General features: G+C 33.3%; 1 protein-coding gene across 1 annotated transcript; it reads left to right on the forward strand.

The window, feature by feature from the left end:
• The first annotated feature begins 3,405 nt into the window (after positions 1 to 3,405).
• LOC105035964 (serpin-ZXA) lies at positions 3,406 to 9,470 on the forward strand. Its single transcript, XM_010911682.4, is given in 3 exon segments — positions 3,406 to 3,861; positions 8,498 to 9,062; positions 9,065 to 9,470. Coding segments are annotated over 3 exon segments (1,170 nt in total). The 5' UTR covers positions 3,406 to 3,471; the 3' UTR covers positions 9,280 to 9,470.
• The last annotated feature ends 6,725 nt before the right edge of the window (positions 9,471 to 16,195 follow it).

Raw genomic sequence — 16,195 nt, forward strand, 5'->3', positions numbered from 1 at the left:
CTGCTTAGGGACAGCAAGGTGCCAAACCTAGTGAAATGTATGAGGCATGAAAGGTAGTTCATCGTTATGAAAAAGCTGAAGTTAACCTCTTAGTTGACCCTTACATCATAATATAGTCTAACGGAGACCGATGACTGGGGCTCTTTGCAATGTTTGAAAAGTTTTGAGAGATGTTTGAAACATTTTTCTTTTGCGGTCTGAGTGTAAAAGAATCAAACTTTAAGGGTGCCTCTATAATTTTCTCTAAAAAAAAATTCAAATATATTTTTTTTTGGAAAAAAACCTAAAGTTTGGCTGATCATAAAAGAAGTATTAAAAGATCTTACTAGAATTCATCACAAAACTAACCATCATATAATTAATTACTTTGTCGGATTTAAGATTTGTTTGGATGGTTAGGTCTAAAATTCTACAAAAATAATAGATTTGAGCCAATATAATTATCTGAATGAGGCTTAATCCAACATATTTTTATAAATACCTAAAACATCATTGCAGTAGATCGGCTTAAATCCCATAAGGAGAAAAAATCTGTTGAAATTTTTTTTTCTCCCTATGAGATTCTAGCTGGCCCATTGCAATGATTCTCTATGTATTTATAAAGATAGATTTAGTCTAACCTCATTTAAAGTTTGTTTAGATTCATGAGCCCAAAATTCCATGAGATTCATGGTTTAAGCTTATATAATTACGAAAAATGAGTTTGGGTTAGACTTATATTCAAAAATAATCACCATCCTGTAGAGTGGATCGGCCCGAATCTCATAAGATTAGAAAAATGATCCGCCCCTAAATCCAAATTGGGCCTTAGATAATTGTATTGGTCCTAACCAATGTTTCTATAAAGACTCGTTTGGTTTACGAAAAGAACTTTTCTTTCCAGAAAATAATATCCCAAAAGGTTTCTTTCTGAAAAGTTATTTTCTGAGAATAGGATTTTGGTATGTTTAGTTGATCCTAGAAAAATGACTTATTGAAGAATAACTTATGTTTCATTGAGTACCCATTTTCTTGAGAATACTATGTAGAATACTTATTATACCCTTAAGAGATATAGGACCATATATTTTGCTCTTAAACTTTATATAAATAATAAAATTATATTTATATTAATATAAAAATAATATTAATATATTATAATATAATATTAGTTCATAATAATTTATTGTATTAATATAATATTAATATATATTTTATTATGTTAATACAATATTAATATTTTAATATAATAAATTTATTAATATATTAATAAATATAATATTATATTAATATAAATACTATATTAATATTAATAAAATTATTATATTAATATAAATATTAATAAATATTATAATATTATCACTATTCAGTATTTCTTCCTAACCGTCCATCATATTGTATAAAATCTTATCTATAGATTTTAAAAAGATAGTTTGGACAAAAAAAAGTATCATCATTTTCTATCTTATAGATAGTATGAAAACCCACCAGACTCCATAAATTTTCACTTCTCATAAAATATAAAAAATATTTTTTTATAATTTTTTTTTAATTCCCTCTTTTTCTACAACTCCAATCAAATAAGCATCTCTCTTTTTATTTCTCAGAAATTACCCCATTTCCTTCCACTTCCCGTGAATTAAACGAGTCCTGAGATTCTGAGCTCCTTATCCAAATATATTTTATTAGGCATAAATACTCTACCATATAACCTCTACATCTAGAGCTCTTTTTCAGAATAATATAAAAAAAAATAATTATCAAAATAATTTAAAACCTAACTTTTTTACCAAACTAATGCAAAAGGAGAAAACGCCATTTTGAATGGCGTTTTTTTCCCCTTCCACGTCACCCTTCTTTCCACGATGGCATCGTCCCAAAAAAAAAAGAAAATGCCTTAAAAATGCCATTTTGAATGGCGTTTTTAAAAACGCCATTCAAAATGGCGTTTTCAATTTTTCCCACCAAAAAAGAAAGAAAAAAATCGAGAAAGAATGAAATTTTTTTTTTAATTTTAAACTAATAAATAAATTAAAATTTTAATTTTGATTAAAATTTAAAATATAAAGATTTGAATTTGTAATTCAAATAAAAAAATATATTTTTAGATTTTTTTTTCAATTTTTTTTAAAAAATGTCTAAAAAAATCTTAAGAAATTTAAAAATAAAAAATATCATAGAAAATGAAAAAAAGAGAAAGAAATATAAAAGAAATAAAAATTTTAAATTTAATTGAAAAACATCATTTCAAATGCTTGTCAAAAAATATAAAAAATAAATTTAAAAAATAAAATGTACCATTAAAAAATAAAAATTTTAAAAAATCAAAAAATAAGAATTATAATTTAAATTTTTTAAAAAAATAAATTTTAAAGATTAATTGAAATAAAAAAATTTATAAATTGAACTTTAAAAAAATAATTTTTTTTAAATTATTGTAAAAAATTATCTCAAGAAAAGAAAAAAATATTATAAAAAAATAAAAAATACCCTAAAAAAGAAAGAAAGGAAAAAATAGAATTGAAAAAAAAATAAAATTTTAAATTTTAACAATATTTTAAATTTTAAATTTTAATTTTTTTTCTTTTCTTTCTTTTTTAGGGTATTTTTTATTTTTTTACAATATTTTTTTCTTTTCTTGAGATAATTTTTTACAATAATTTAAAAAATATATATTTTTTTAAAGTTCAATTTATAATTTTTTTACTTCAATTAATCTTTAAAATTTTATTTTTTTAAAAAATTTAAATTATAATTCTTATTTTTTTAATTTTTTAAAAATTTTTATTTTTTAATGGTATATTTTATTTTTTAAATTTATTTTTTATATTTTTGACAAGCATTTGAAATGATGTTTTTCAATTAAATTTAAAATTTTTATTTCTTTCATATTTTTTCTCTTTTTTCATTTTCTATGATATTTTTTATTTTTAAATTTCTTAAGATTTTTTTAGACATTTTTTAAAAAAAATTTGAAAAAAAATCTAAAAATATTTTTTTATTTGAATTACAAATTCAAATCTTTATATTTTAAATTTCAATCAAAATTAAAATTTTAATTTATTTATTAGTTTGAAATTTAAAAAAAAAATTTCATTCTTTTCGATTTTTTTCTTTCTTTTTTGATGGAAAAAATTGAAAACGTCATTCAAATGGCGTTTTTAGGTGTTTCCTTTTTTTTTTTTTGGGACGATGCCATCGTGGAAAGAAGAGTGACGTGGAAGGGAGAAAAAATGTCATTCAAAATGTATTTTTTCTTTTACATTAGTTTGATAAAAAAATTAGATTTTAAATTACTTTGATAATTTTTTTTTTTTTTTATTCTGAAAAGAGCTCTCTACATCTAAGTCTCCCATTGGATAGATTCTGTAAATCATTGGAAGTCGAAGACCCTTTATATTTTCAAATGACCTTACTTATTCCTCTTCTCCGCTCTCCTATCTGCTGTTCTTCTGGTGGAGAGAGACTTGGTTGAGAAATTTTGTTCCCAAAATGGACCTCCGGGAGTCGATCGGAAACCAGACCGCCTTCTCACTCCGGCTCGCAAAGCACGTAGGCTCGGCCGCAGCAGCCGACGCCAACCTCGCCTTCTCCCCGCTCTCCGTCCACGTCGTCCTCGCCCTCGTCGCCGTGGGGGCCAAGGGCCCCACGCTCGACCAGCTCCTCTCCTTCGTCGGATCGCCCGCCGCCGGCGACCTCAACGCGCTCGCCTCCCAGATCATCGCCCTCGTCCTTGCTGATGGCTCGGCCGCCGGCGGGCCACGGGTTTGCTTCGCCAACGGCGTCTGGGTCGACGCCTCCCTCTCCCTGAAACCCTCATTCAAGGAGATCGTCACTTCCACTTACAAGGCTGAGGCCAAGGCTGTCGATTTCCAATCCAAGGTGAGAGCTTTGTGTTTAGTTCTTTCGCTTTTGCAATAATAGTAGATAAAAATCAGATTTTGGGGATTAACTAACCTCCAAGTTCTCAGATTTTGTTATTTAATTTGCTATTTACTGATATTTTTGATGTTTGCATGATCATATTTTTCTTTTACTGGATTAACAAAGTTTTATAATAAAAATCTGGATTTGGCGCGAAGAAGGCAGTAAAAAAAAAAAATTGATCTTTATGGGAAAGAGATTCATACTTCGCAATGTCGTTGTATTTAAGCACATAATAAAATGTACTTTGGGTTATATTACACCGGTAACATATTGAGCACCAAGCTGCTATGATGTGAAAAGAAAAATGTTACACTGTTTGTTGTGCCTTTAGTTCTTATTTGAGTAATTTCTTAGTAATCACTGCCTTTTATTTCTGAAGATGAATATGATGTTAATTTTAGAGATCTAACATATCAGATTTAGCCACTGAACTAACCCAGCATCAAATAACTAGGATTTAGTCTTAGCACTTTCCGTTATTTTTTGGTGCACTCTTTTATTGTTTCTTTGGACAACTGTCTGGTTGGTTGTTTATATGGTGACTGCTCTTTACTTGGGATGTTTGGGAGTTTCAAACTCAGGCCTAGCCATGTTCTGGTTCGAGGCCTTTCTGCTCCAGCTCCATGGAGCCTCTGTTTCTGTTTAGTTACAGCAAACTGAAAGATTAGATACATATGCTTTCTAGATGATAGAAAAGCACTAGAAGAGGTCGTATATTCATAATTTGGTGCCTATTGCTACTTAGTTGATATAATACTTGCGAAGTTACACTTGGACTTGACTGCACCATCACATGATATAGTTGGATTAAGTTTTGTATCAGTGGAAGGATTAACATGCTTTAATATGCGAAGAGAGATGAAATGTGATATTCGTTGAGTATTATTAAATCTTCATAAGTCCTTATTTTCGTTTGTGTTTGTAATTTATGAGATCATGATGATAATGTTGTACCTATGCTAATCCATCTTGAACATATATGAGCAAAACTTGCCTTCATCGTTTTACAAATCTGTTATTAACCAGCTCTGCTACCTTGTATTTTGTGCAGCCCTTCCACTGTCTCTGGAAAGACATTTCCAACCATCAGATCTGATGTAATTTCTATCTGCATAAAAGTTTAGGGCAATGTTACTTGAACATGAGTATCAAATGACCAAGTGTCTAGAAGAATCCGATGCAAAACGTTCTAAAAATTGATCATAATCTAGATCTTTTATATGTGTGCTTGTGTATGAATATGTATTGATATATGTAACTATGTATAATAAATAACAGGCAAGACCTATGCTTCTTAAGTTCATCAAATTTGACAAAGTGCTTGGTAATTGTAATTGCAGACTTGATAATTGCATATAGAAGTGCCACAAGTAGAAATATAGTAATGATGATATCATGATGTGATCATAGAAGTGTCAAGGAGCATCATGAAGTGTCCCGAATGTTCGGTTTCCGAAAAATATGATGAAAAAGAATTTGGAGTTTCCAGATAAGACTAGGTTCTATGGTTTCTTCTTATCTTTCACCTTAGATTGAATGTAGAAAATGATCAAGGATGAGAAATCAATCAATGTAGTTCATGGGAATTGGGGAGCTTAGATTTCTTGGAATAAATATCTTTTCATGAGTCATTGTACCATTCGGTAACTGTTTTGATGGCATAACTTCATGTATCCATTTTTGGGGAAAATAGATTTTACATTTCAACAACAATTTTCAACCAATATTTATTACTTTATTGATTGTTCATTCTTAATGGGAGATTTTTTGGTGTGGGAGAAATGTTGGAGTTTGAATCATATAACTATATTCCAACAGATATTTGTACCTTTAAGGAGCATATAGGATTCTTAATGGAGTGTTTGAGGTGTTTTCCTTTTTGAGAATTAGTTTGGTTGCTTTATGATATGTCCTATTGGTTTGCAGGGGAGGGCTGATATGTGAATTATAAAACTTCTGAGTATCATAGTACATTTTTGTGTTTTAAAGGAAATATCAAGAAATCCTGGTGCAAAGTTTTTAATTATCCATTTATTATTCGTTAACTATCTTTTCCCTCCTTTCATAACCAATATATTAAAGATGCCATTAACTGTGCAAGCCTGTAATTCTTGATCTTTATTTTACAGTGCGATAGCATCACTTGCTGATTTTCATAATGTCTCCTTAGACCATCAAAAAGTGGGATCTGCATATAAATCATACATAACTTTGCTTAATGATATTAGAGGCAATAGACATGCTATTTCAACTGATGAAGCTCCAAGAAAATTCTGCTCCAGAATCTGAATGTCTTAGCAGGAAGCCCATTTTTGAAGAGAAAGTTACCACATGGCAGTTATGCAGCCAGGCAGTACAACTAGGATATCTTATTCTTTCACATGCTAAGTGGTTATATTTTATGCATAAGTTCCCCTTGATATGATGGAGATATACCTCTTATATTAGTTGATGATGATAACCTTCCTTAGCTTGTAAAGAACCATGATGATGAATACCATGGTATTGTTAGAAACGCAAGACATCTAATGGCTATTTCATCCATACTTAGGGACCCTCAGCACGCCATGAAAGCGACGGTGGCTCCATACTGGTATAGATCCCGTATTGGATCTGCTGTTTATGGATAATACTATCCGACTGGAAGATTCTCTAAGGGACTCGCGTGTGTGTGTGCTTTTGGTGGTATGTTCAGTCTAATAATATATGATAAGAGACTCAACAAACCACATCAAGGTCTGAGATGTGATTGAGATGCATGAAAAATATTGTCGACAACTTTGATGGTAGCTAATAGAAAACCTAACTATAGTTTTGAGGGGGTGGTATTGCTATGGCTATGGACAAAAATTTAGTTGTAGTTAGTTTTGAGGTTCCATAGCTTTTTCTTGATCATAAGGTCATAATCCTATTTCCTCCAAATCTGTGGTCAAATGATGTGGATGGAAAAGGTAGGGCTGGAATGATTCAAAATGGGGAAAAAGAACAAAGAAGGATCAATTTTTTGAGAGTCCACCATGTGATTTCATGGAATCTGCCATGAGAATGTTAAAAGTTTATTTGTTATTCTTTTAAAACAAATGATTACTTGCTGTGATGTGACTGCCACGACATATAAAGATACTAAAATAAATTGTAAATCAGGTATATTGGTGGCCAAGTAAGTTTGTATTCATTATAACCAAACTAAGACTATTTTAATTACTGTTATCTATCCAGAAATATCTGAAATCCTGCCATGCTTAGAAACTAGTCCATGCTTTTCAGCATTAGAATAAAATGGAACTTATCTAACAGTAGTGGCAGATATGATTGAACTCCCATGCAGCTCCAGGCCTAGAAACTAGCTACAGATTTTAGCTTGAAAATGTTCAAACTTCTACGATGACTAGGTTAGAGCTCGAAACAATGGCTTAGAACTAAGTGCTTATGCATTGAATCTGTAAGAAACATATGCTATGAGTTATTTTTTTCAAAAGGACTGTGGATTAATTGCACCAAAAACTTTGAATGGAAATTGTTTTGATCTGAAAACTTCGAGCATATTTAATTCCCATCAGTAAGTAATAAGCACCACCACTTCCTCCTTGGAATAATTTGTGAAGTCATGTAAACTTCATTAGTAACTCCTTTGGACCTTCATATACCTTTTTTGGTTTCTAGTTGTCCACAATTATTATCATAAAGCACAATGCCCTCTTAATTTTACTGTTTTGAGCTCCAAATTCTACCAAATGCTATATTGTAGTCCCAAGTAGGTCCACATTCTGTAAACTTGTGACTTAGGCAATTGTTAATCGCATGGCTTAAATTATATCTCATTTTACGGCTGCCAATTAGTTTGCCTTCTTTGTTATCATATTGGTACCCTCTTTGTTTCAATAATTTTGTTTTAAATATGAAGTTTCCAGGATTCTGAAATCAATTTTTCTGCATATATTATACTTTCTAGAATTTGCATATATTACATGAATGTATGAAGTTCTTCTCAAGTGATAATTTTCTGCATATATTGCATATGAAGTTTTGAACTTTTCTATTGCACTCAAGATTATTAAGTTCTGGAGGGTATAATATATGAAAGCATGCAGAAAACTGATTTCACCATATTATTATTTTTGATGATCTGGATCTTTAAGCTAGCAAAGGATCAATGTATCTGTCAGTCTAATACACACCCCATGTTTACCAGGAATAAGGGCCCTCCAATTTTTCAGTGGCAGTGTCCTTTTCTTTCACAAGGAATATATAAGAATGCAAGCAGCACCAAGGTTTCTTGTTATTTCCACACATGAATGAAGGAAAAGAAAAATCACATACTAGAACTTCTTAATGACAGAAATAGGCTATTTTATATGCTCATGATTCTTTTCTTTTAAATAATTGGTTTTTCTTATGCCTCTCGCACTCTCACTTTAGATGTCCAAACTTTTAGCATTATTGATAAATTGCTGGTGCTACTTTCAAAAGAATTAAATGTTATGGATTCAATTATGATGAAGATAATACGATGTTTTTAGTGATATTCACTTTTCTATCAATTTTCTGTTGACGATGGTGGTGTTATAGCTCTCTTTTGTCATTGGTGAAGGCTGCTGAAGTTGCGAATGAAGTTAATTCATGGGTTGAGAGTGTTACAGCTGGTCTTATCAAAGAGCTCCTTCCTTCTGGATCTGTTGACAGTACTACCAGATTGGTGCTTGGTAATGCACTTTACTTTAAGGGAGCCTGGGATGAAAAGTTTGATGCATCTGCAACTAAAGAATCTGCATTCCACCTGCTAAATGGAAGCTCAGTTCAAGTACCTTTTATGACTACCCAAAAAAAGCAATTTGTCTCCGCATACAATGGCTTCAAAGTCCTTAGGCTTCCTTATAAGCAAGGTGAGGATGGGAGGCAGTTTTCTATGTATATTTTTCTACCAGATGCACAAGATGGTCTGTGGAGTTTGGCAGAGAAGTTGAGTTCGGAATCTGAGTTCTTAAATCAGCACCTTCCGATGCAGAAGGTTGCAGTGGGAGATTTCAAGATCCCCAGGTTCAAAATATCATTTGGGTTTGAAGCATCTAAAGTTTTGAAAGATTTGGGACTGACATTGCCTTTTAATGGGAATGGGGATTTGACAGAGATGGTTGATTCACCTGTAGGTCATAAACTTATGTGTCATCAATTTTTCACAAATCTTTTATCGAGGTCACTGAGGAAGGAACTGAAGCAGCTGCTGCTTCAGCAGCAGTGGTGGCATTAAGGTCATTCCAATGGAAGCCTCTGGACTTTGTGGCCGATCATCCATTTGTGTTTTTGATCAGAGAAGACATTACTGGAGTTGTGCTTTTTGTTGGGCATGTGACCAATCCATTGCTTGTTGGGTAAATCTCCAGATGGAACTGAAAGTTCTTCCAAGTGTACCGACTGGGAGACATGTATGCATTACATAATGAACGGTGTGATTTAGACATGTTATGATCGTGTGATAGTCCACGTCAATGTTTAGCTGACTCCATCTTTTGTTGTTTAATAGTCTTCACTGATTATAAATAGCTCTAGTCTGTATCTTTTATCTAGTCTCATGGTCTTAACGTTGCTAATCCGCATGGTTATCTTGCTGGGATCACTGAATGACCAAATGCTAGACAGTTGGTAGTTACTATTACGACCAATATTTCGAAAATGGATCGAAATATCACAAAACTCATGGTTGCTTATTGCATTCGGCTGTTCTACTATTGTGCATAAAATAGTTGGGATTGGTATCCAAGGAATGGGTGGAATAATTTGGTAAAAGTAGTTTTTCCGAAATTTGAATTACTTGTGATTTTATTGTCAGTGGCTTTTAGATATGCATGAGCACTGGTCAAACAAAGGTATCTCTACAACCTTCAGTTTTCCTTTTTTTTATATATATATATAATTAAAAAAAATGTGACTAATGTCACTGTTGATGTTACAAAGTTTGCTCTGGAGGAGTAATAATCATTATTTCCGAAAATTAAGTTCTTCATGTAATCAGCATTTATGTGTATCCTTTGTATGTGGAAACTATAAAGATCAATCATCAAAACGGAGCATTTTATTGTAGCTATGCATCTGGGAACTCTTAAATGAACAACTTTACAAAAACAAGAAGCCACAATATTGTCTTGCCTTGCTTCCGATCAGAATTCTTAATGCTGTCAGACATGTTTGAGAATTGCTTTCTTGTTGAACAAGAGAGCAAGCATTTAGAATAATATATCAAGAATTGTGTCTTGAAATGCCAAGTGTTTTGTCCTCTGAGGCTAATGAACTGCTTGCTGCGGCAGATTTAAGACATATGATGGATGCTAGACTGAAGTGCGCTAGATTTACTTGTGACGAAGGTTCCTCTGTTAGTTATTTACTACCCTGATGGCTAACTCTGATGATATGTAATTACTGGTGGGAATAGGATTTGCTGGAAATTGAGCATTGTAGTGCTTTGTCAATAGCTCTGGGGTAAATTTTAGAGAAAGAATAGGGATGCAAGCGAGATGTTAGTAAATAGGAGTCAGGAGAAGAGTTTAATTATGCGTTATGGAGTTCCCAGTGCAAAATTGTGTGTTTTTCAGGTCTGGAGGTTCAGGTGAAGCATGGTGTCTTGTTCCCTATTCTTTCTGGAGTCACCCAGAGCTGTTCACGCAGTCCCATGTTTGGTTAGTCGTAGATCTGGAGGACTCAGCTTATGTGTGAGAGCTCTTTGCATGTGTACTTGCTCGCCTACAAAGCTTGAAAGCGAATTCAAACTCCAAGAGGGAAACCAATGTCCAAAATTAGGAGAAATTACCTATACTGCATGCACCACATGGCCATGCACAAGATCGGCCGCTGATTCTTGTGGACCACATTCATCAAACCCACATCTTTGTGCACTATCACAGAAACCGACGGCCGTGATGGCTGTGCATGGCCATACTGATGCATATAGTGTATCGAATAATTTCTCCTAATTAAGCCCTTGACTTCTATTAGGTGCTACTATAAAAATTTTGGTCGCTTGCATTATGTTGGAAACTGGAAAAGCCCACTGGTTATAGTATGTGCTTGTTATACATGCATTATCTATGGTATATTGTTATTAAAATGGAGGCTTGATTCTAAATGATGAGAATACTTTAGCCTCGAGGTAGTGGTGACCGGTGAGAGAAGCTTTAACCTTAGATCAAGAACAACCTCCTCCTCTCTTTTTTTCGGGCTAAGATAGGATTGTTTACATCATTCTAAAATAAATACATTCAAAAACACCAGAAAATAAAATATTTCTAAACTTCCTCGAAGATGACATAGTATTAATCTATAGAGCTTCATCCGAATGCTCAGTAATAAAGGAGGCTATTCAATCAATAGTCATATTCACCTCATCGTAAACATATCTAGCGATGAAAGTGGCACCCTCTCCTGCCAACTTCTAGATATCTTGTAGAAGGGGGGATAAACCAAACCCTCAGGTACTATCTATTTTTCGTGTTCGACTTCTTCGTTCTATGTCTTTCATTTCATCGGAGACCTTCTACTGGCTACGACACTTATACTCATATATTATTATTTATCTCCCCCCACCCAAGCAAGGTTGTCCGAAGGTGAATATTGATGGTAGAGCTAAATCTAATGGAAAATACTTTTGGGTGCCTATTACGTGGACAAGGAAAATCCATCAGCCCTTGATTATTAGCAGCTATAGTATTAACTTACCATGTTTGGCAACAAATTCATGAGTTGCACTAATTCTCCTTGCCACATGTCATGAGAACTGTTCATGTGCTTATTACTTGAGCCTTTAGCATTACTTCAAACTAATAGAGCTAGTGCCGTTCTATGGATCCTCGTTTGTGAAGCATTTCTATTGCTATCTCTATATTATTTCATGTTCTTCCATATCCCTCTTTAGAGTCCTTATTTTATTTCTCAACAAAATTTTCATCTCATCTTTCATGGGTGTACCCATTTGGTGGCTTTTTTTTTTTTTTTTGGTAAGATACCCATTTGGTGGCTTTAATCAACAGTATTGCTATAATTTTAGTTCCGACTTACATTGGATATGCATGCACATGCAGTTAAATGGCCATTGGGCCAATCATAAAACAGTGTCAAGTACAAACACCACAAAAAATGAGGAAAAGATTTGTCGTTATTAATTTGAGGAGCTTTTGCAGAAAAAAATACTTGATACACGCTGAAAATGGTTGCATTTATGTTTTTTTTATTATTCCACACGATGGTTTGCTTTGAATTTCCACATGACAATTATCTCTCCCTCCTCTCGAATGAATGCAAAGATTTATCTTGGCCGATGCAGATATAAATTGGCAATGCATGCACATAAAATACATGTGGATGCACACTCGAAAGTACTTAATTATCAAAGTAAAGGTATCATGGTTCAATAAAATTCAAGCAGATTTTTATGGGAAAAACCCTTGATTTGAAGATGAAGAAAAAGGACAAATTTTCACATATTGCTACAAATATGAAGCAACAACCAAAGAAAATAAGAAAGTAAATGAAAATTATTAATTCAATTGATCGATTAGCAGTTTATTTAACCTTTATGCAAGGAGTTAAATGGTTTCCTGAAAAAATATATGGATAAGAGATTAAGGTGTTACGATATCTGTTACCTGGTTGTATTCCATGAGAAGATAAAGGAAAATTATTAACTCGATCAATTGATAGTTAATTTATTTAACCATTATACAAGGAGCTAATTAGGTTTTTGACATTTTTCATTCTGATGTTATCTACAATCATTTTTAAAATGTTTACGAGGTCGTGCTGATAGTATGTAGATTTTTTTTTTTTTTTTGATACAAATGGATGATTCTGATACGAGTAGAATACAAAATGAGAAAGAGGACAGTATTATTCTAACATTCGATGGTTGGATGATAGATTGGTAGCTACAGTATAGATAAATGTAAGTGATAACGTGACTATGCCCTTACATGGCCCTGTTCACACAAAGTACAAGCAAGGTGTGAACATAATGCCAATTAGTCCATTGTGGAACGATGACTTGAAAGTGAGTGGGCTTGCTGTTGTTGACTCAATAGAAAAAAAGGAAACCGTGTGTTTGGCGTCTGACCATCTGATGATGCCCGGGTGGCAACCCCACTCCAAGAAGAATAGACTCTAAAGAAGACCTGCTGTTCTATTCCGTGGTCAAGGTGCTGTTCCATGGCCTCCACACCAAGGGATGTCTCCAACTACCTCTCCACGAGGAGAGATCATAGAAAGATTCTGATCCAGATTCTGTCTCACTCCAGTCTGAGACCATAGGAGATCTTCTAAGGAAGTTTATGGGTTTTCTTGCTGCTAATTCTAGAAGTATTGGAATTAGGACAAGTTTGGTTCACGATTAGAATTAAAATTAGAATGGATTGGAATGAAAATCGGAATGATCATATCTATCGATGTGTTTGCTTGATGACTGGAATCAAAATAAAATTTGGATATCAGAGAAGAATAGAAATTCGATTTTAAGAAATCGAGACATTCCTATTCTCCGCAAATTCGGGACGATAATACGACTTCCCTCAACTAAATGGCCTGAATAAGAGTTACTTATTTCTGACCATATTCCAGTATCCAACTCCCTCCAAATATGTTAAGAAGTCCTGGTGCCTTGACAAATAGTGTTCAAATCTGATGTTCTGATCCCCCTTGTCCTTGAAAGGGAAAAAAAATGCATGGTGTTCAAATCTAAGTAGACTTATGGTGGCCTAAGTTGGCCTAACTTGGCCTACCTTTTTTGGGTGTGAGGCTCTGAACTGATCCATTCAACTAATACTCCGTATAAGTTGGTGGGTTCGAATCATCACCATCCACTGATGCCATCTGTTAGCTAAAATAGCAAAAAGACAAACCCGAAGGGGAAAGTGAAGGGTTGTAATTGACTAAACTGCCTCGATGATTTCCCCATTTCTGTGGGTAGGCCCTTCAGTGGTTTCTTAATGAGTTAATAAAGTCAGAGAGTAGAAAGTAAAACTCTTTTTGTAATTAGTATAATAAATATGTGATATATTTATATTTAGTGCAACACAGGATAGATTATTCACAAAGCATGGAGAAGCTCCATGGTAACAATTGAATGATTGATAGTCCAAATCACCTTCTCTCAGGCTCTTCCATACCAGCCTTTCAACCTTGCATGGATAAGCTTTCCTTGCCCCTCGAAAGAAAAATTACATAAGCCTCAAAAATTTGTGCTCTTCATTTCTCATGATTCTCATTTGTTCTTTCCCTTTGCTTCTAGTGTTGCTGCAATGACCATCATACAACATTTGCAAAGAACATTAAACAAAGAGTAGAATAAGGATACACACTCTCAAATCATGTCTAGTTATAAAGGTAATGACTTTCCACTCACCAGCAAAGTGATCGCCAAAGAGTGGCAAAAAAAAAAAAAAAAAAAATGTTGGGCTTTGAATTATTGCCATGTGATTGTGATGGTAGATAAGTGCTAGAATGAGAGTGAATCATAGCAACATCACTGAGGTTGGAAAAAACATGAGCTTCTCTTGGCAAGCCTACCGACAAGAAAAGAGGGAATGAGTGGCAATCTAAGCCACAACTTGTGCTAGTGTTCAATCAACACCTTGGCTTTTTAGGCTTTCGTTGTTGGAGGCGACAAAACGGTGCACCTCTTGGTGGCCATACAGACCCAAAAAAAAAAAATTACATCACTGCCCTACCACCGATAGATGAAAGATTTGATATTGATTGTAATTTTGCTAATCCAATACCCAATCTCCACATCCTTGTCTCGTATTTAACTGCTGACTTCCTATTGGAAGTCTTTGTTGGGTTGCACGACTCTAGTCCTCCATATGCTGGCTAGTGCTCGGTTAAGTCGCATCATGGACCAGCATCAAGAAGCATACAAGAGTCTCCTCAGAAAACAAAAAAATAAATAAATAAATAAAAGGAAGCGTATAAAAGAGGTGAAATTTATTTACTCCACAGACATCCGGACCGCATCTATGATGGATTCCTGTCAACTTAATATTACATTCTCTTAATTAAATAAATTTTTGTTTTTGCCACTGATTTAGGGAAAAAAAAAAATACCAGGAGAGACCCTAATCCAACCTGCTATCTTCTCTTGGAACTGCAAAGATCCGTATAGACATATATTAAATCCTATGTCGCTGTGCGTCAGATAAATTTTGACATTTATATTAGGTTAAAAAATCAAAATAATATCTTTCGGCATGCTTATTTTAAGATGAAATCTTAAATTACTACAAATATATTGCAATAGATTTGATCCCTGGCATATATAAATAAATTGAGAAATGTCCTACTTATGCACGTAGATTAACCTATCATGATGCTCGAATATATGGTACATTTAATTAAATTTGAATAGATTTAGATTTTTAATTTGATAATAAATTTGAATCTACTAAAAATACTAATACATAATTAGGGCCAAAATGAGGAAATGATATCCCATGGTATCGAGCACCCGACTCGTGTTAAGAAGACCATCCGAATCAAAATCTATGGCCGATCTAGCACAGGTAATGATACTCTTCTCAAAAAAAGATGCACTTGGACAGATCGATGGATATGGTATGTTTTGAGCCTTAATCTCCAGCCAGAGCTTATGAATTCCGTGTGGTTTCACCATACTGGAACATACGGACCACAAAAGGAGTCCATGGGGCATCACCATCGACAGCCCAGCTGGTTTTCACTAGCATAGATGTCACCTTAAGTTTGGGAAGAGGACGAAACTCTCTTCAAGATATGTGGCAGGAATTAAAACCATATATATATATATATAATATATATATAAAAAAAAAAATAAATAATATATAAAAAATATATATATTTGAAGAGAACGAAACTCTCTTCAAGATATGTGGCAGGAATTAAAACCATATATATATATATATATATATATATATTGTGAAGAGAACGAAACTCTCTTCAAGATATGTGCAGAATTAAAACATATATATATAGGATAAATGCATTTCCTTCTGGCTGGTTACTTATTTTTCTCTCTTGAAAACCAAATAAAGCATCCATAACAGCTGTTTTCTGTGGCATCCATAGCAACATCTATAGGTGTGGGAGAAGCGGATTTAGACATGCATTACGGTCATAATCACAAAAGTAATGTAGATAGTGGTCAATAATAATTATTATTTTACTGATTATTTATAATATTATTTTAATAAAAAATATTTTGATCGTAGAATTTTTCATATTTGTCTTAAAAAATATATTTTTTTAAGATAATTCATCGAAGAATTAAATCATCCAA

This window comes from Elaeis guineensis, chromosome 2, assembly GCF_000442705.2.
Source record: "Elaeis guineensis isolate ETL-2024a chromosome 2, EG11, whole genome shotgun sequence".
NCBI classification, from domain to species: domain Eukaryota; kingdom Viridiplantae; phylum Streptophyta; class Magnoliopsida; order Arecales; family Arecaceae; genus Elaeis; species Elaeis guineensis.